Below are 20,312 nucleotides of genomic sequence, written 5' to 3'. Positions count from 1 at the left end.
CAGACACCCTCTCTTACTTTCTAGGTTTAGCTTGTAAGGATTCACAGCTTTGGAAGGACTTTGTTTGGATACAGCCTTGCTAACAGCATAATTTTAGCAGTAGAGTGTGCATCTAAAGGCCTTTTGTTATGGCTGCACAGATTTTTTTTTTTTTTCTTTTTTTTTGCCTAGGCTGGAGTCAGCAGTGTGAAGTACGTGGTGGTAAGAGTCAGTGAAGCTGGAGCTGGGGTGCAATGAGCTTTCATGCACCCCACATGCTCTGCCTTTTAGAGAGCTCTACGATGATCCCTAGGTTATCGGGGCAATGGCAGCACTCCTGCACTCAGCACCTCTGTGTGTCAGAGAAAAGCAATCACAGCCCTCTGAGCAGCAGTGCGCAAAATGTTTAGTGTTCAAAAAATAGCAAGATCCTTGGGAGTGTTAATGAAGGCAAAAATGACAATGAAGGGTGAACGTCGGATCTTGAAACAATTCTTGAATGAGATGTTAATTGTCATACAGTGACAGGTACGAATCTGGTGATTCGATGAACTGCAGAATTTTAACACATTTGAGACAGTGCCACGTAGAACTTTGAATTTCGTAGTTGGAGAGGAAACATAATTCATCAGATTGTATTCAGAGAGATGTTTTGCTGAAATATATTAGAGGGGTTTCAAGATTGATTGCCACTTTCTTGCTTAGTTTGTGACATAAAAATAGGAAGTTGTGCATTTCAGTATATGTTTAAACATTGTAAGGGAACTTCTGTAAATTGGATTCTTTAGAGAGGCCACAGTGGTGGCGGTAACTCCAGTCAAGGAACTGTTACTGTATTTTTAGCACTTTGCCGCCACTAACCACGTGAATATGTTGTGGTGGTCTTAATCCTTCTGTCATTGATTATAAAAAGCTGAGGGGTGTTGTAACTACCTGCTTCAAAAAATGATCACAACACGGTATTTCATATAAGGAAAAAGTGATGTTGCTAATATTTTATTTTCCATAAATGAAAAAAATTGGTCAGGTTTTCTGAAGTTGCTGCTGACAGCTGTAGGAGCACTTCTTCATCTTGTCCAGATAATGTCTATAAGCATTAACCACATTATGCACTTTCCATCCGTATCTTAAAATTAAGATTTTAAAAAGTTTTAAGTGCTGCTCTAATTTTTGCCATTGGGCATAAGTTGTCCTCATTTATGTATTACAGCAATACTGACACTTCCCATCAACTTCTAGGCATCTGATTTAGATTTGTTTAGATTTATTATCAGTATCTAATCTGGATTTATTTAGACTCATTTAATCAGAAGAGGGAAAGGGGTGGTGGGTTGAGGTGCAGTTGCGCGTGCAGCCTGCAAGAAGACCCTTTCGTTGAGACCACACTAAAAAAGATTGGTATATCCTCAAGAGAGGGAAGCAAAACTCCAAATTCAAGTGCATCAAGGTTGTATCCTAATGCCCTCCCACCTTTTCTGTCATTCATATCCCAAGTGAGTTTCTGTTTTGGTTTGGATTGGTTTTTTTAACTATTTGTATTTCCCTACTAAGCAGCAGGGGTGAAGAATTAAATTTGTACACCTGCAAGGAGAATGACAGTCTTAACAGGACCTTCTTAAGAGGAGACATTAAGTCTTTTTGGAAAATGTGTTTGCTTATGTGGATAAACACAGACAAGAAGTGATTAACATCTTTATGTTAACACACACGTTAATATGTGTGTATTGGCATGTATGTCAGCTTGCAGTCTGCTAGCTTTATTACTACTTTTGGAAAAGCAGTGAAAAGAGCGGTTGAAATTTTCTAAGTTCAAAGCTTTGAAATTAGGTTTATTTAGGAAAAGAGGAAACATTTTATAGTAACTTTCTTTCCAAGTGCTGCTGTTTTTAAAGCAGCTTGTTAATATCTTATTAGAAGAATTACTTAGTCCCTTGACTGTCTTTTAGTGAGCAATACAACTACTTGAACAGAGTAACAGTTGTCTGGAAGTGGTAAGGCTGAATAGAATGTATTTTTAAAGGTGTTTTTTTAAGTAGTAACCTTTTAATGCTGTTTTGGGGATTTCCATTCAGAATTTCTGCTAATTCTTGCATTCATTGATATGAAAAATTACATTTTTGTCAAGAGCTTCCCAACTAAAGCTTCCTCCTACTTAAAAACCAAACCCATTTATTTCTGGCAAACTGCTTTTCCTGCAAAGGACAAACACCCTGACCTTTATACAGCAGGTTGGAGCGTTTCTGAAAGTCACTCTGGTTCTGCCTGGTGTATCAGAACAGCTCAATAAACATGACTGTTCCCTGCAGTTTCTCTTTGTTACTTTGAGGCTGTAATATTTTATACTTTATTTTTTTAAGCATTGGAAAAATGGTAAGTTGAAATTATACACTGTTCTAAAAAAATAACCAAGCAAAACCAACTCAGAATGTTACTCCTTGTCAGACAAAACCAACGTATTTTTGTTACCTGTCCCAATTTTGATTTTTAGAATACTGGCAAGGCAAAGCTCGAGTCTATTTGGCAGCTATAGGATGTTAGCGCTCTGTATGAGAACCTTTAAGTGACATTGAATCCCATTTGTTTACCAGTGAACCAGAGGAGTATTTGGTTCACACAGGGTATAGTGAGCAACATGCATCCTGCCCGGGCTGCAAACAATCAGCAGCAACAGGAAACTGCTTTGCACCAGCTTTGAAGGACGACAGAGCTTGTTTGAAAACCGAGTGTAAAGCAATCTAGCTGAGGAATTGTCTCAGCTAGTGCTTGCACATCTGGGAAGCAGGTTTGTGTTTCATTAGTGTCCTTGCCAAACTGGTAGGAGCTGGGTGTGTCTAGATCTCACTTTGTCTCTGGAGAAGCCAAGCTTTTATTTTGCAAGTGATGTGCTTTATTTTTAAGTCTTCACTCTGTGGTTGTTTTTTTTTTTAGGAGGTCCAAACATATGGGCCATCACCTCTGAAGAGCGGGCCAAGCATGACAAGCAGTTTGATAGCCTTAAACCCACAGGAGGCTACATTACAGGTCGGTCTGAGATTCTGCATTACACATTAACTTCTGTGTACACATAACTATCTTTGTAAAACAGTTTGAAAAGTACATCCTATTTCTAGCCCTTTGTTATGTGACTAACAACCGTACTCTTTGGGCAAACAGCCACAGATTATTACTAAACTTCTACAAGCTTTGGGCTAAAGTCTGGCACAGGAACGCTCTTTTATTAACCCTGTCACTTCTGCAGCTAGCAGTTACGTGCTGTCATTCTGTCCAGTTTCAAAAACCAAAGAGTATCAGGCGAAATCTGTGCTTAGATGGGAGGCTGCCAAGGAGCACTTACAGTAGCTGTTGTGGCAAGTGACGCCAGAGACACCAGAAGTGGCTCTCCTCTGTCTGAACAGTGTTAGAGAATACTGTGCTGTTAGATATCTTTGTTTAGGAGGAGGAGGCAGGGAGAGAGAAGCTGACAGCTTGTCCTTGTTAATGACTGCTTGAAATTTATTAACCCTTGGGCCTTCAGCGAGTTCTGGATAGGCTAACGGCATTTTGCAATGGCCTGCTGTCAGTTCCAGTTGCATTCAGCTGCTTCTCCTCTGAAACAATTGGGTCATGCTGCTGTGCACCTCAGAATTTGCAGTTTTTAAGTTTAAGAATCTGCTTGTGACATCAAGAAAAGGCTTGATTTCACTGGCAAAGGTGACTTAATTTAAGAATGCCCTGTTCTTTGTGTGTGGTTGGGCACTAAAGATCAGCCCTGATCGCTCCTACCTCCCTAACTATCTGCTAACACCCTAGCTAGTGACTCCATTGTCCCTGCTTTTCCTCTTTTTGGTCCGAAAAGGACTGAGGACAGAGTGGGAAGTTGTCTTGTTTGGAACATGCACATCATCTGGCTAAGTGATACATAAGTCCTGCTTTGGCCAAACAGCACTGGGAGGTTGGTGTTTACTCTACCACCAGCTGAAAAGTATGCAGTCCTGGGGACTACCTTTAAGCCACATCTGGGCTCTTACCTGCACATACGTCTGCAGGCTTCATTATTTATTTGGCAAGTGCTTGAAATAAAAGGTTGTGTATGAATATAAGGGAAGAAAGAGCTGAAAGAATAACCTGAAGTCTTAGCTTTAAGCATCTGTAATTCACTCATAGGTAAGCATAATCACCACTATCAGTGTTTTATTACACGCTTGTTTAACAGCACGATCAGTACCAATTGATGTGGAACGTGGTATGGAATTACACAACAGTTTCCATTCCCTTCCTGAAATACTGGAACAGTGGATGTTCTCTGGCAGAACAGAATATTATTTAGAACATGGTATTTTTCCAGTTTTTCTAGAGTGGCAATACTGGCTCAAGTTAGGTTGGATGAAGGAGAAGGAAAGAAATAGCATGCTCATCCTTTCCTGTAAAAGTAATTGGGTCAGGACTAAATTTTCAGTCATTTTTACTTCTTTAAACCTTGTATCTATTAAACTCTTGGCAGCTGTTGATTTGTGACCTGTTAAAGCTTTTTATAGCTATTTGAAATCCCTTCTCAGAGCAAAGATTCAGGATTATAGAATATGTGGGTATCTGACAGTCGCTGTCACCAGGGAAGAAGTTAGGTGGAACAAAACTGGAAAGCTTGGCATCCAGCATGCTGGTTCCTTTTGCAAATCTGGTCACACAAGAGAGTGCTGAGGTCTTCTGAAAATCTATGTCTCCAGTGTAAAAGTCTGTCTGCCTTTCTTGTTTATTATAGGCGATCAAGCACGTACCTTTTTTTTGCAATCAGGTCTACCAGCTTCAATCCTTGCTGAAATATGGTAAGCTATTCTTTACTAATTTTTTTAAGGTAGGAGATGCGTAGCATTCAAATGTTATCTTTGGTATGTCCTATTGTCTCAAAAAGGCTTTCAACAGTCAAAGTAGGAGTGTTGTCTAAATCACTGTTTTAATTTTACTAAGTTTAGAGGCAGGATTGAGCCCATATGTGTACCAACACTTAATTAAAAAGCAATATCTTTTAAAATCTTTCTTATGATGTTAATTAAAATGGGATCATATTGAACACAGCCTTTTAAAACTGTATTAAGTGCTTGTAACAAACAGTGATGAGAAATTGCAAGGCTTTCGTAGAAGGAAGTGCCTGTTGGACTGCCACAAAGGTCATTGTTAAGCCTTTTCTTAATATTTTAACTAATAATATGGAAAATAATGGGTTAATGAATTCCTGGAGATACCAAATTGAAGATGCTTGATACACTAGTAACCACTAAAAAATGGCAATAAGATTAAGTGTGGGAAAAATTATATGCTACTAAACTGGGAGTGGAAAATACACTGAAAGTAAAAAATAGGAAAAAAATCTGAAGCCACGGAAAATGTTAGTAGAAGGTCAGTTATAATACACTGTAAGATACCAACCAATGTTGTAATACAGGAACTGGAAAAAGTGCTGTTCTTTGCAGCATATATGTGGTGGTTGCAACACTTGAAACAGACATTTTCTTCTTTGTAACTCCAGTCTTCACCAGAATACTGTGTCCGTTTTGGAGTGCTTAGTTGTTATCAAGATGTACACATGCTAAAAACCACGACGCTGAGGCTCATAATAATTAAGAACAACTCACTTGTGAAAGAATATTGAAGAAACTAACTGAATGCGAAGTTAGTTTCTTCTTCAGACACTTAAAGTGCATAGAAACGAGCGGTAAGGAAATTTTTGCATAGGGCCTTGAAGTTTTTTACTGAATAGTAACAGAATGAAGCTATGAAAGGGAAAATGTAGCTTCATATTGATTCTGGGTTTCTTTTTTTTCCCCTCTTAATTTTATTTACATTCCTGTGCCTGGTCCTCACATGTTTAAGTATTAACAAGATTTCAGATTTTCTGTCTCACCAGAAAATTTGTCTGTTTATGTATGCACTGTTGCATATACTTCCTGTTGTATTTAAGTTTATTTGGAAAAGTGTCAATGGAAGACAGTGTGGATATCAGGCTTAAAAAACCCTGTGCTATTTGTGAATTAATGCCATTTTCATAGTGGTATATAACGCCTTTAGCAGGTTTCTGTACCCTCCTGTTTCAGATTCTTGCATTAATTCCTCACAATACCAGACACTAATTTAAAATAATTAGGCTGGCTAGTAGCATAGAAAGAAAGATGCATAGCAGAGACATATCTGTAGCTACAAGTGTATCCACTGAGCAGGGGACTACTGCTTTTCTAAGTGTCTTCCTACTTTCTCAGGTGTTAAGTATTAAATATACAGCAACTTTAAAACTGAACTCTATAGAAGACTACCAAGTGAATTATACTTAATTCAGCTAGGCAAACATTATGTTTGGAAGTCCAGGTTGACCTTCAATACCTGTAGGCTGGCAAACTAGAAAAATTACAATCTGCAAACTTCTGGGGGTTTGAATGTTGTCAAAAGTAGAAAATCTACAAAGGGTTGCAATAAGTTTGTTCTTTTCTTGTACAAAAGCAGTAAATAAATTTGATAAAAAGTTTCTCATTAAGTGAAAAAGTTAAATTTAGATTTCTTCCTTGTGAGCTTTTTAAATTTTTTTTTTAAGGACACTGTCAGACCTAAACAAGGATGGAAAAATGGATCAACAGGAATTCTCTATAGCCATGAAACTCATCAAGCTGAAATTGCAAGGACAGCACTTGCCTACGGTTCTCCCTCCTGTCATGAAACAAACTCCAGTATTTTCACCACTAATGTCAGCTCGCTTTGGTACTTATGAATATATAATTAATTAGTGTTCAGAGGTAAAAAAACCCACAGTTAATTGCAACCAAATACAAGCATTGATCTGATCCTGACAGTTCAGTGAATCAGTAAAAAAAACCCAAGGATATTCTGATTTAGGAAATTTACAAAGTCACTTTCTTCACGTTTTTGGTAATTTCATTCTTTGAAGACATTTAATAATAAAGAAGAACCTTCTGTTGAATTTTGACGTGGGGTGCAAGAAGGCCATTTGCATCTGCTATCTGACTTGCAAGCTGTCATCTTGTACTGAAGGTGTTTTTTTGTCTCCCTCCTACTCATTCATCTATTTATACTTGGGGTTTTTAAAGTTAAACTTAGTAAAGGTCAAAGTTTTGGTAGAACACTTACTTTAAATATTTTTTCAGAATTAATCAGATTACCTATTTTGGTTATATGATCGATTGAATATAATTATTTTAACTTTTTTTTCCCCTTTTCTGACATTATTTTGGGATTCAGTGCATGCCTGTTAGTTGTTATTTTGTTGTCTTGTAGAAGAAAATACATGTAATGACTTCAGCTGATTACAAAATTAGTGTATAGTTCTATGCTGAAATTAAATGTATGCATATATTAATTACATACATGATTTAAAAAATATGCCCATCAGTAAATCTTGTGCGTTTGCATACAAGTGCGTGCATTTATAGGTAGCGGTGGTTGGCATATGATTACTTCCTATTAACCTTCCATCATAGCATCTGCATACTGTTGTCTTCCACAAGATTCAGCCAGTAATTCAAGTGCCCTTATTTGCTTCAGGCAGCTGCCTTATAGAAACCATTTCCTAGGCATGTGTCCCTAAGAATGCACTTTTCACCCATACGGATTCTTCCAAGGCCGACGCTTGGAAGAGACTTAGTTCAGAAATGATATCAGCTTTTCCGTGTAGAGGATTGTCACAGCTTTTGAGTTCTGTTGTAATTCTCTCTCAGGGACCAGATGTGGAAAGGCTTGTTGAAGAACTAGTTGTAGCTGCAATTTATAGAAAACTGGATTTTATTCTTTTGTGAAAACTCTAGCTAAATAGACCTTGAAAATGAATTGCTTATAAGGATATATTTATTTTTTTTTAATTCATGTTCTTCTGTATATTTTCCTCTGTGAGCTGTCTTGTCTAAACTTTAGGAAAAAAGTAAATATTATACACAAGCATCTATTTTAGCTCATTGTATGTTTGGATGCAGGTTGCTTTGTGTAGTTTCTGCCTAGCATAATGGAGCCAGTTTCTTACTGGAGCCTCTGCAATATTAAATCATGAATTATTGAATTTTGCTCTAGGAATGGGTAGTATGCCAAATCTGTCCATGCCAACGCCTATGTCTACGATCACACCATTAGCTCCCATGTCTCTGACCTCAGTGACTTCCATTCCTCCTCTGGTTATCTCTGCTCCCCTGGTGCCTTCTGTCAGTACTTCCTCATTGCCAAATGGAACATCCAGCCTTCTGCAGCCTTTGTCTGTACCTTTCTCTTCAAGTAAGTACAGTACAGTCGAGTACTTGCTTTCAGATATGTGAATCTTATTTTCTCTACGGCTAATTTCAGACAGGAATGCTAATACTTGCATGCAAGTTAGAAAAAAAAAAAACATGGAAAAAATTTTATTTTTTCCAAAGCTCACATTTGTCAAATCGATTCTAACTAGTTAATCTTAACAACAAGGGACTAATTAGCTTTTCTTACTTCTATCAAAGCCTTGAGTGTTTATTACAAAGCATTACCCAATTGCTTTACAGTTTTTGGTTTTGTTTGTTTCAGCACTGCCTCATACTGGTTCTTCGGGTCCCATGACAGGAGGGTTTGGTGGTACTAGTATACAGAAGGCACAGTCACTAATTGACTTAGGATCTAGCAGGTATGAAAGTTAAGTTTAAAACGGTTATATCTTAAACTTGAGTAGTATGCCTTCCAAAACTTAGGGAACATTTCTATTTTCAAAGTATATTCATTAAAAATTAGTCTATCTAATATGACCTACCAAGTCTGAAAATAGATTGGTTTGATATGCACAATAAATAATGTTTTCAGGAAATGTGACAAAACTATTCAAAGTAAGTGAGGAGTTCAGATGAGAGAGAGCGGTGCCAAAAAGAAGGGAATGTGCCTCATTAGTAAGTAGAAGTAAAACTTACCAAGAGGTTATAAAAGCAATGTTTATGGATTGATATGCTCATTCGTTATAGAGGGCACCATGTAATGAGCAGGCATGTAAGAATAGTATTTGTTATAAATATTTATGTGTGAATTCCTTTTATGAGTAATAGAAGATTATAAGTCTTTGTCATCAGCTGCTCTATTTCACTGATTTTAGAGCTTCGCCATAGACAAAAGTGAGGGACTAGGCTTCTCTATCCAACTGGGTATCCAGGGAGCAGTCTCCCAAAAGACAATCCAGAGGGCATCTCAGCCCCAACTCAGTTCCAGAAGGTGACTCAGAAGTGCTTGCACCTCTTTGCTGCTGATACAAGGCATCTAGGACGAACACATGTCTAACCTTGGACTCATCATACAGACAGGCACCTGATGCTAGCAGATGTTCGATAAGATGATTGTAGGCATGGGGTGTGCCTGCAATAATTTTTTTTTTTAATCAGAAAGCTTTCTTTTGGCTGGTGTTGTAGTGTTGCAGAGTAGCTCTTCTTTGGTATTACTGTTGACAGCATTTTCACCATCTTGTTACCTAATTCCATGCAAAGGACGTCTATCCAGCATTGTGCCCAAAAGGCTTTGTTTATATTAGTATTCTTTGCTTTATTACCTTGGATAACACTGCAAATAGTTTTTTACTTGACAGAGTAGGAGATTACCTTAAACAAGGCAGGCCGGACGCACCTGCTTTTGTCTGGTCTTCAAAGATGGGACTCTGCGAAAATGCTGGTAGTTGCAGGTAGAAGTTTTGTAGGTATAACTGAACACTCCACCAAGTGCTATTCTGCAGAAACTGAATGACTTGGAAAAACTCCATTCAGCCTGTCATTGTCACTAATAAAAAGAATAGGAAGAGGTGGAATATAGTGGCTTTAGCAGCTTTAAAAGCTGCTTTTCGTTGTGACTTTATCAGATAAATTTTTATGCTCATGGTTATTCATTTGCATACCTCTTAAAGTTACTTAGCCATCTGCCCAATGCTTCACAGCCCTTGTAAACATTCTTGTGAAAGTTGAGATGTTTTCTTCTGGTTTCCTATAGTATTATTTTGCAGTGGTGGACCGATGAATTATGTGGCATAAGTGCCTGTGATACCAAGACAACAGGATCTTGAATTCTAGAGTGTCCTTTTAGATATATATCCCTGCTTTCACAGTAAAATTCCATATTAGTGATGAAAATATTTATAGCAAGTTAGCAGAGGTAAAACTTTGTCGAAGTTGTTTTATGTTACCAGAAGATACTATATATCTTCTATTGCAATGCCTGCTTATTAAGCTAAGTAACTTCGAGTTCTTTTTCTCTGTTTTTTTTCTTTTTTAAAAATTGTATTACAGTTCAAATTCTTCCTCTAGTGCTTCACTAGCTGGGAATTCACCAAAGATTGCATCCTCAGACTGGGCAGTTCCTCAGGCCTCCAGATTAAAATACAGACAGAAATTTAACAGTCTTGATAAAAGTATGAGTGGATATTTATCAGGTGAGTATAGCATTTGATATGTAGTTTTCTGCCTCTGGAACATTGCATGCAGAGGGATGTAATCCCAGCTTGGGATTTGACTTCCATATGAAATCAAAGCTGAAATTGTGGACATTCAGACCTATGCAGGAGAGACTGGGTTACAGCTACTGGTTCCAGTCAGTCAAGAAACGGAAATGGGCATCAGTTTATTGGCTTGGGCTCTGTGTTAGACCTGGAGTGGCCTGAGGAGGCAGCAGTCTCCCCAGGTAAACTGGGGAAGCTACAGCAGCAGTCAGGGGGAAGAAGAGAAGAGTGGCAGTGGTGGGATCTAACTAGAAGAGCCTGAGAACCATAAGGCTGGGGAAGTTAGCGCCATAAAGTCAGCAGTCATTTTTCAAGCATCACTCTTTGGATTTGAGACTCTTTCTTATGACTTTGTAAATTGGGGGACATCTCAACATCATTTTTGTGCCATGTGCTGCTACGTATATTTATTAATAATTGCTTAGATATTTGGGCTTTATCTTTTCCAAGAAAGCAGTCAGGAAAGACACTGCAGTACTGCAGCCATTGATTGGAATTTTTCAAAAATAATTGAAAGGAGTCATTCCTTGTTGACTTTCAGTGACATTTGTGCTGTGCCACGGCATTATAGTGGTTTTGAAAGATGTCACACAACGTTTAATACAAGAGTAGAGTTTCATGAAAGTTCTTATAAAACTGTATTACTCACTGTACTGCAGTGAGTAGAGCGCTGGCCAAACAGTTAGTAGATGTAAAGTCAGTATGTATGTCTGTAGCTTACTAGATTTCCCATTTTGAATACGCACTTACCAAGCCCCTGCCTCAGTTTCCTAGCCTACAAAAAAGGAGGACAATTCTTCCTTTCAAGAAAGGGACTCAATGCTTTTTATCTTCTTCAGTTGATTTTGGGCTGAAGGTTTCATTGACCTGCCTGGAAAGGTATATGGTTCTTTGCTATCAAAGGGAAGCTGACAGCTTTCCAGCATGCTAGCTCAAGCTTTAGGTAGACAGTCAGCTGTGCTTCTGTAACAGCTGTGGGGATTACCATAAATATCCATTTTTCATGTCAGTTTTTCTGTTAGGTGCTCCGAGTGAAAAGTACACAAGAATCTTTATTGTGTTCAGGTTGTAATGCCTGTTGTTAAGCCTGGAAGTAATGCCAACTGTCAGCCACTGATGAAAATGGATTAGATTAAAATGAAAAATAAACATGCCCCAGTTCATGACCCATTTTTTGCTACATGTGAATCTTTGTTCAAAGTATTTATTTTTATTAAAATCTTTTACACTTTTTTACTAAGGATTTCAAGCAAGGAATGCCCTTCTGCAATCAAACCTTTCACAGACTCAGTTGGCTACTATTTGGTGAGTTTAGATTATGAATTCAACGTGTTTATGGTGTTAAGAGAGGAAATGTACTTTATTTAATAAGAAATGATGAAGGGTCACCATAGATCTAAAATCATAAACTGAAACTAAGCTACTTCTTAAACTAGTTTGTTCGTTAGTACATTTCCAAAAGACACCTTGACATAGTATAATTAATTTTTTCACTCTCTGTGTGCGTTTGTTGAACTCCATGTAACAGTACCAATATTAATTTCAATTTCTGATTCAGTGATGCATTACCTTTGCTGAGATGAGGGTTTGTTCATTTTAAAAGTAGGATTCTGAAATAAAGCTTGTTAGTTTTAAAATATGGAGAACGATTGAAAATGGAGTAACCCTTCAGATTTTTAGAGTGTTACTGCAGTTCCTGTAAAGATATCTGCATATTACACATTTGTTAAGACTTGCCTTTACTGTGGTGATGGAAATGGTTACAGTTGTCTGAAGGCTTGAATAATCTGCCTTTACCCTGCTAGATATGGTAGTTTGGATTACACCTACAGGCATAACTCGGATGTTATACATAAAATTACTGGCCCAGCAGAATTCACAAAAGCTTGGTGCTTTACAGCTCTTTCCGAGTCCCCTTTCTTCTCCTCTTTATCCCAGGGCAGTCGTTTGTTTGTCTCTAGCAGCAGCAAGCTGAAATACTCCTCATTCGTTCAGCTTGTTTGGTTGCATGCTGTGAAGGTAAAAAAGGGAGTTTTGGGTTGTATTCCTCCACTCTGGAGTATGGGGTAATAAAGCAGGCATATAGTGACTGTTTTCCTCCTGAGTGCCTAGCTGAAGATATCAGTAGCTGCTGTGAGGAGGTCTTTGTACCCATGTAGAGGTTTAACAGCCCAAGTTTCAGTTTTGCCCAAAGTAAGGAATAACCAATATTTCTACTGGGGTACTGTATTCATGGTAATTACTGTAATAACGGTACTGTTTTGTGTGAATAGTGCTGGTCTGTGAACATAATAAAAATTTCATTTCATCATCTCCTGCTTTTGTTTTTCACTGTGGTGTGTGTGGGGGGGTGATTTTTTTGTTTTGTTTTATTGTTTCCTTTTTGGTTTTAGTGGGGTTTTTAACTGCCTTTTTTTTTTTTAACAAGCAGTTATTTTATTAAGCATTTCACTTAAGTTCAGTCTAAGGACACATTCCTGCAATTGTATCTACATAGATAGTTTTTTGAGAAAGGTTCCTGCTTTCTTGCCTGCATCTCTGGACACATTTCAGTGTTCCTTCCCTTCCCCTGGTTGTGTGGGAAGTAGTCTGTAGGCTAATGATATGATTGTGTGGTTTGCTTCCTCCTTAGAGGAGGTAGGTGATCCTTTTCCTACCCATTGCAAGGTACTATGGGGCAGCGCACGTCTTCCCTGCACTTTCGAGGAGACACAAGGGGAAAAAAGAATTCTGTGCAAAGGTTTCTGTTGTAGAATTTGATGCAATTTTACATAATGTTTTCTTTTGCTTAAAAAAAAAAAAAAATTGAAAAAGTGGTTTCTAGTATTTTGAGCTGGTTAAGAAACAGTCCTGAATTCTCTTTCCAGCTCTTCTCTTGTTGATGCAGTAAATCAAGAGATGTCTCTTGGCCTTTCCTGTCCTTTTTGCTGTATTTTATGAAAACATCTGAATAGCAGTAGGTTATTAAACAAAATAATACCTCCTTTCATCAGCTGTTCACGTTATTAATTATAATTATTTTTACCAGAACATGTCCCAGGAATTCTCTGTTTGAAAAATTATTTTTACAGTAAATTATTTCAGCTATCATTTGTGAGTGATTGTGATGTTTGGTTCTAATTACTATTGCTGTTAAAACTGTGCAGGTCACTAGCTGATATTGATGGAGATGGACAGCTGAAAGCTGATGAGTTTGTGTTAGCCATGCACCTAACTGATATGGCCAAAGCCGGACAACCTCTGCCACTAACTCTGCCTCTTGAACTGGTACCACCTTCTTTCAGGTATATTACTGAGGGCAGTGAAACATAATGTATTTTCAATGGAAGTGGTTTAAAGAAAGAAAATGACTGTGTTATTTCTCTAACAATGGTGGGGGGTTTTTTTCCCTCCAGGAGTGGAAAATATACTGAAAATATAAATGGAACTCTGCCATCTTACCAGCCTGTGCAAGAGGAGGAGCCACAGAAAAAACAGCCAGGTAAAATAAAGTGCACATTCTTAATGTATAGGGCTGTCTTTGAAGGGCACTGAAACCTTTACAAAGTGGAAGACATGATCAAATCCCTATGGAGCTTTATTTCAGGAGCTAGATCCCTTTCAACTTGGATGGTAAGAAGGTTATTAAGTGGATGTAGTCAGCCTATTACATCTAATAGAATTGAGAAGGCAGAAATAGGGGCTGCTTTTAGCTGTAGGAAAGGAGAAGTGTGCTGATTAATAATGTATTTTGAAAAGAAATTCTTCATGGCCAAATACTGCCATGCTAGGGCAATTGGTTTTTTTCAGTTGAAAGTTCCTGGCATTACTTTGTTCTGTACATTTTGAAAACAAGGGGTTCCAATGTAGTTTAATTCTCTGAAAAGTAGATGCAATTTGCACATAACATAGATTCTGCTATTGACTCCCTGATGCTACTAGCAAAGGTCTCTTACATGCACACTGCGAGACACGACTTGCCTTTTTGGAAGGGTTGTTGCTGGGAGCCTAAACCATTCCTTTGTATGTCTTTTTATCCTAAGGTGCAGTAATTAAGCTTGATTCTGCTTTTTTTTTTTCTGCTGTTTTTACCTCCAGCAGCTCTTACTGGGAACACCCTTAAAAACGAAGCTCTTTCTCTGTGTGTTAATGTTTCTTGCACAGTGGAAAACCTTTTTAACAGAAGATAGTCTTCTCCTAGCTTATAAAAGCTATGTTTTCTCTGTGTGTCCTCTAAAATTCAAGTAATTTTTGTGGTCAGTTTTAAATTACAACATTTTTTTGCAATTGGAATAGGTTTAGGAAAATTTAAAGGTATTTTTGGAAAGAAAAATAATACTTTAACAAATGCAAGATGCTTATATCATCCATGACCCAACAACCTGAGCTTGCCAAAAAGAAAGTATCTATCTTTAGTGGCGTAACAGAGGTATTTGTTTGAGAGCAGTGTTTTGCACAGGACAGAAATAACTACCTTTCCTTATTTTAGTGACATTTGAGGACAAAAGGAAAGCCAACTATGAGAGGGGAAATATGGAGCTGGAAAAACGCCGTCAGGTCCTGTTGGAACAGCAGCAGAGAGAGGCTGAACGTAAGGCTCAGAAAGAAAGAGAAGAACAAGAGCGAAGAGAGAGAGAACGTCAAGAACAGGAACGGAAAAAACAACTCGAAATGGAAAGGCAGCTGGAGAGACAACGAGAGTTGGAAAGACAAAGGGAAGAAGAAAGGAGGAAAGAAATAGAAAGGCGGGAGGTTGTTTTCTTGAAATTATTTTTTAATTCCTTAAGATACATGCATACAGTATGCACTTGACAGACCATTCAGGATTTAAATGCTGGCTTTGGTTCTGTCTTCTCACATGGCCATTGGCAGGTTGTCTTGGAGAGAGAACATAATTTCTGTCTGAAAACGTTGTCTGTTATAAATGAATCAAGTGTTGGTATAGGTTGAAGATTTTCAGATGTTTCACAGGACATGAGGTTTTCTTGGACAGATTTCTTGGTTTTATGCAAAAATCTGTATACCAAACAAGATTGTACTGAGTTCATAATTGATAATTTTTTGATAGTTGAACTTGAGAAAGATTTGCTTCTATTCAGTGTCTTAGCGCATGTGTAAGACTTGTATATTTTTTGTACTTCCGTGAAGTAATCAAAGGAGGTTATGAGTAATATCTGTCAATGTGCTCATTTATGGGCAGTATTCTAAGCTAAACAGACTTTCTGTCTGAATTATGTAGCTTTTCTTCATCCAGAGTTTGGAGCATAGCATGAAGAATCTTATAGGATCACTTCCTCTATTCTTTGATGTTGAAGTGTGTAAGAAGGAGATACTTTACAAAAGACAATATGATGTGTTGCTGTTATGCTATTTGAAAATGGAGCACATTATATTAAATCATGATCTCAGAGTTCTGCATCTCCATTGTAATTCAAGGTAATGTAACTTTTCTGCAGGCAGCAAAGCAAGAACTTGAGCGCCAGCGACGACTGGAATGGGAGAGAATTCGTCGCCAAGAACTACTTAATCAACGTAACAGGGAACAAGAAGAAATTGTCAAGTTGACCTCTAAAAAGAAGAGCCTTAATCTTGAATTAGAAGCCCTGGTAAGACAGAAATTTCACTAAACATCTTGAAATACAGTATTTTAAAGTATGCAAATCTAAGAACCTACGTTAATGGCCTATCCGGAGTTTCACCCTGCTTTGGATGAGTAATCTAAAGCAGATATTTTGGGTTGTTTTAAAGAATTGATCATGAACTAATTGCCCACAGATTTAGTGAAGAAGTGTTACTTGTTGTATGTGGTATAATTTGTCTTTGCTTTCCTTCTAGACGGACAAACATCAGCAAATCTCAGGCAGATTGCAAGATATTCGAAGCAAAAAGCAAATTCAGAAAACTGAGCTGGAGGCATTAGATAAGAAATATGATCAAGGAATTATGGAAGTCAAGCAACTACAACAACAGCTTCAGGTATATGACTTTCTGTTAAGCTTGTAGTTTTTTCTTTACTTCTGTGTTTTCTGTAAAGCTGTTGATAATTCATACCCATAGGGAGGAATAGTAAATCGGTTTGATTATAGCGGAGAGAGGAAATCGGCAAGGCCATCAACACTACATAGGTTTTTAGTTTTATTTGTGGTGTTAAAGAAATTATTACATGTACTACAACAAGCTGATAGTTGGACAATAGTCAAAACCTCAACTGTTTTTATGTGAACCGAAATACTGACTTCTCTTTAATTATGAATTCTTTTATGGCTCCAGACTCTTAATTTTTATGAGTAATGTTTTTCTGTATGCGGAGCAAGTTGGTCTTTGGGCTGAATTACCCTGCTGCTCTTTTTTCTTTTTTTCTCTCTTTGAACAGCAAGACATGAATTGTTTCAAATCAGTTGACTACCGCAAATCATCCTGTACTATATTTTTATGTAAGGCTCCTGCACGTCAGGGAAACTTCTTTTCATGGTCTTGTGCGTCATACAAAGTTACTGTTTTATGTTAGGCTTGGGGCAGTCAACTTAAATGTTCTCATGATAATATTTACAATTTTAGCATATCTGTTAATTTTTTTCCAGCTGTGTTAATGCTTTTGGGTAAAAAAGCTTTCATTTTAATAGTATTTATACTGAGAGTATAGAAGTAATTTTTTCCTCTACCCTATAATGATAACTTGCATCCATGTTTCCTTAGCATGAATTGAAGTTATGTTTGAAAATTCACCCATTTTTACTTACTGATTTACAACCAATATTAAAAATCTGTTGTGTTCTCTTCAATATCTGCAGGAGTATCAGAATAAACTAATCTATTTAGTTCCTGAAAAGCAATTGTTAAGTGAAAGAATTAAAAACGCTCAACTTGAAAACACTCAGAGTAAGTGCCTGCAGATGAATTCTCTTTGGTTTCCATTACTGGCTTTTCATCACTTGTAGAAAAGGCTGAAGGATACAGCGGTGATAATCACACCTTCATTTTTATATCTTTTGAGTTAGTGCCATCTTAGCATTGTTACATCTGCATTTCACTATTTCCTTCATGTTCTAAATAAGGGGCAAACAAACAGATTTTTGCGAGAAAGCAGGGATTTTGCATGAAACCTTACTTACACAGACTATACAGCCCACAGATACTATTACATCTTGTCTTTTTTTTGGTAGCATAAACTCAAGGGAGTTAATTTATGTCAAGTTTACACTGGTCCTTACATCAAATCACACTAGAAGTCCCTATCTAGAGAAGCTTTTGCTATGAATTGGTCTGATATAAAAAAAAAACACAAAAACTTGGAAATTATTCTGTATGTATTACATGTAATGCTGCTATGTCTTAGTAAGGTGTTGGGGCCATTTCTTCTTTATGCTGTATACAAATAGACAGGTAAATCAAGGAATTTTTGTGAGGGAAGAGGTTGGGAATGTGTGTATATTAGGAAACCATCGCTGGAGGTGTTCAAAAAATATGTAGACATGGCACTTTGGGACATGGTTTAGTGGCATGTTGGGTTGATGGTTGGACTTGATGATCTTAAAGGTCTTTTCCAACCTTAATGATTCTGTGTGAAAATAATAAAATAATTAGTGAAAACAGAAATCCTTATAAAATTGCTTGTCTTTCCTTATGCAGGTACAGGAATCAGTTCAGTGCACAAGAAGTCCCTAGAAAAGGAAGAATTATGCCAAAGACTTAAGGAACAACTAGATGCCCTTGAGAAAGAAACTGCTTCTAAGCTTGCTGAAATGGATGCATTTAACAGTCAGCTTGAGGTACATGCATTATCTAAATACTTCGTCTTACACCAGTAAGCAGTATCTTTATTTCTCCATCCAGTCATACAGATTGGTGGCACTTCTACCAGGCTTCCAAAAAGCTTTCCCCAAATTCCAATGTCAAATAAGAATTACCAAAAGTCTTGCAGTAAATAATGTAATAAAAATGCACTTAAAACTATTGCTAATGTACTAAAATATGAATCTCTTGCTAATCATTGCTTTGCATGAATCAACTGTTGCTCACTCTCAACTTTGCCTTTTAGAATTAATTTTGATTTAGAATTGAGGTTTCTCAGGCCCTTGCAAATTTTGTTCTTATGGTACTGAGGTTATATTGGCCACAATTTTTGAGTTGTGGACTGAACATTTAACTTTTATTGAAAGAAATACAGGGTTTCATAATACATAGTACAAAATCTGGTAGCAGACTTAGATACTGTCCTAAAAGTAAGCATAGGCCATTTATTTGTGTAGAAATTAAGAAATGTTGACCACTGGCCCTGAAGGTGTTTTTGTTTCAGAGGCAACTCTTGACTTGCCTAAAAATGCATGCAACTTTCAGGCAGGGTAGCATGCATCCACTTAACTTTTTTTACCAGCTTACTCCTAGTGGCACTGATGTGAACTTTATTCTTAAGTAATGGATTTATGCTGGGCCAGCGTGAGGGCTCTGCACTCTCCAATAAAAACATTTAAGGAGTTTCTTTTCTTTTTAAAAAACGGGTAGATATAACATGCATTTTTAGTTACTTGTTTATTGCATGGCTTGCCGTATTCAGTGGCTGCATCTACCATTTCGTCTTCCCTAAAATATGTTTTGCAGAATACAGTGCAAAGATTAATTGGCTTTTTATCTGCCTTATCTTACAGTGTGAGAATATGGATGATTCTGTTCTTCAGTGCCTTTTGTCTCTGCTAAGCTGTCTCAACAACCTCTTCCTCTTACTTAAGGTTATTTTCTAATCTTTGGCTCTTTTGGTTTTTAATTATTTCGCAATTTTTCTCTGCTTACCCTTTCTGTTTGGATGTACAACTTCTATTAAATAAATCTTCCTAAAAGAAAATCGGTAGGCTGCTCTTCTTTCTGCTAGCTTTTACATCCTCTTGAAGACTTTAAAATTTTTCTAACCTGCTTAGAAAGCCAAACTGGAAAATATTGATAGCCATTTTATTTCTTAACAGACTATGTTCACTCAGTTGTTTTACCCAGATATTTTTAGTTTTAGTTACGGTAACATCAACCAAAAGAAATACTGTCTTAGATGGAAACAGTGTCTTCTCCCATCTGTTTCTCTCTACCTGTCTCGCTATGCCTGTATCCATACATCTTAAGCTGTGAGTCAGGTTAATGAATTGTTGTTCAAGTTTAAGAGTCTAGAAATAGCATCAATGGCCAGAGTATGACATATGACATGGCAAACGCAATGCTATTAAGCCTCCAGATTAACCCAGTACTAAAACCTACTTGCTGTTTTTCCTCAACACTGCTTTTGTCTGCTGGGGTCAAAAGTCTGACTTTGATTTTTATTTTTTTCTCCCCTCATAAATTATTCTCAGAATTACTTAGCTGACCTTTCTGTTTTGCATAACGGTTATTCTGTCCTTAAATCAAAGATACAAGAGTTTTCATAATGCAATTTTGTTTCCATAGTGATCCTCAATTTCAATGCAAAATGAGAAGAAAAAGTATTCTCAGCTGACTGTGTTTGGGGGAAAATAGTAGTCAATTGTTTGGTTTAATATGTTGCTACAGAGACTCTCAGTGACACAGAAATCTTGTTATCTTGCCCTTTTCATGTACATTGCACAGTATCTCTTAGGCAGCATGATTATTGGTAGAGGTGCATATTGTAGTGGGAATAGATCATTCTTAATTGCTTTGTTTGCATTTATGAGATCAGATATGAAAAGTCAGGGTATACCTGTGGCATTGCTTAGTCTGTTTCAATAGGATTCCTAAGAAAAAAATAATATAGTATCTTACAGATGTTTTGTAACATGGTGGACTACAACCTAAAGTAATTCTATTGTTGATTTTTTTTTTCTTCTGTAAATTTAATTATCCCAAAGATTCATGCTGATTTTCTGCTATGAAAAAGTTTGTTATCAGAGGGAGATGG

At 37.2% G+C, this 20,312-nt stretch overlaps 1 protein-coding gene across 1 annotated transcript in view; it reads left to right on the top strand.

Moving 5' to 3' along the window:
- The window catches only part of ITSN2 (intersectin 2), a 69,995-nt gene that overhangs the window by 14,860 nt on the left and 34,823 nt on the right, over positions 1–20,312 (top strand). The window contains exons 2-15 of the mRNA XM_059835825.1: positions 2,908–3,000; positions 4,718–4,781; positions 6,539–6,702; positions 8,023–8,220; positions 8,503–8,599; positions 10,230–10,372; positions 11,680–11,743; positions 13,585–13,722; positions 13,834–13,919; positions 14,907–15,169; positions 15,874–16,023; positions 16,253–16,393; positions 17,209–17,296; positions 18,047–18,186. Of these exons, the coding sequence (XP_059691808.1) occupies positions 2,908–3,000; positions 4,718–4,781; positions 6,539–6,702; positions 8,023–8,220; positions 8,503–8,599; positions 10,230–10,372; positions 11,680–11,743; positions 13,585–13,722; positions 13,834–13,919; positions 14,907–15,169; positions 15,874–16,023; positions 16,253–16,393; positions 17,209–17,296; positions 18,047–18,186 (1,829 nt within the window). The remainder of the gene's footprint in view (positions 1–2,907; positions 3,001–4,717; positions 4,782–6,538; positions 6,703–8,022; positions 8,221–8,502; positions 8,600–10,229; positions 10,373–11,679; positions 11,744–13,584; positions 13,723–13,833; positions 13,920–14,906; positions 15,170–15,873; positions 16,024–16,252; positions 16,394–17,208; positions 17,297–18,046; positions 18,187–20,312) is intronic.

Source organism: Gavia stellata, chromosome 2 (genome assembly GCF_030936135.1).
Source record: "Gavia stellata isolate bGavSte3 chromosome 2, bGavSte3.hap2, whole genome shotgun sequence".
Lineage (NCBI taxonomy): Eukaryota > Metazoa > Chordata > Aves > Gaviiformes > Gaviidae > Gavia > Gavia stellata.
Note: the sequence above shows the minus strand (reverse complement) of the source record. Positions and strands in the feature narration are given on the sequence as shown.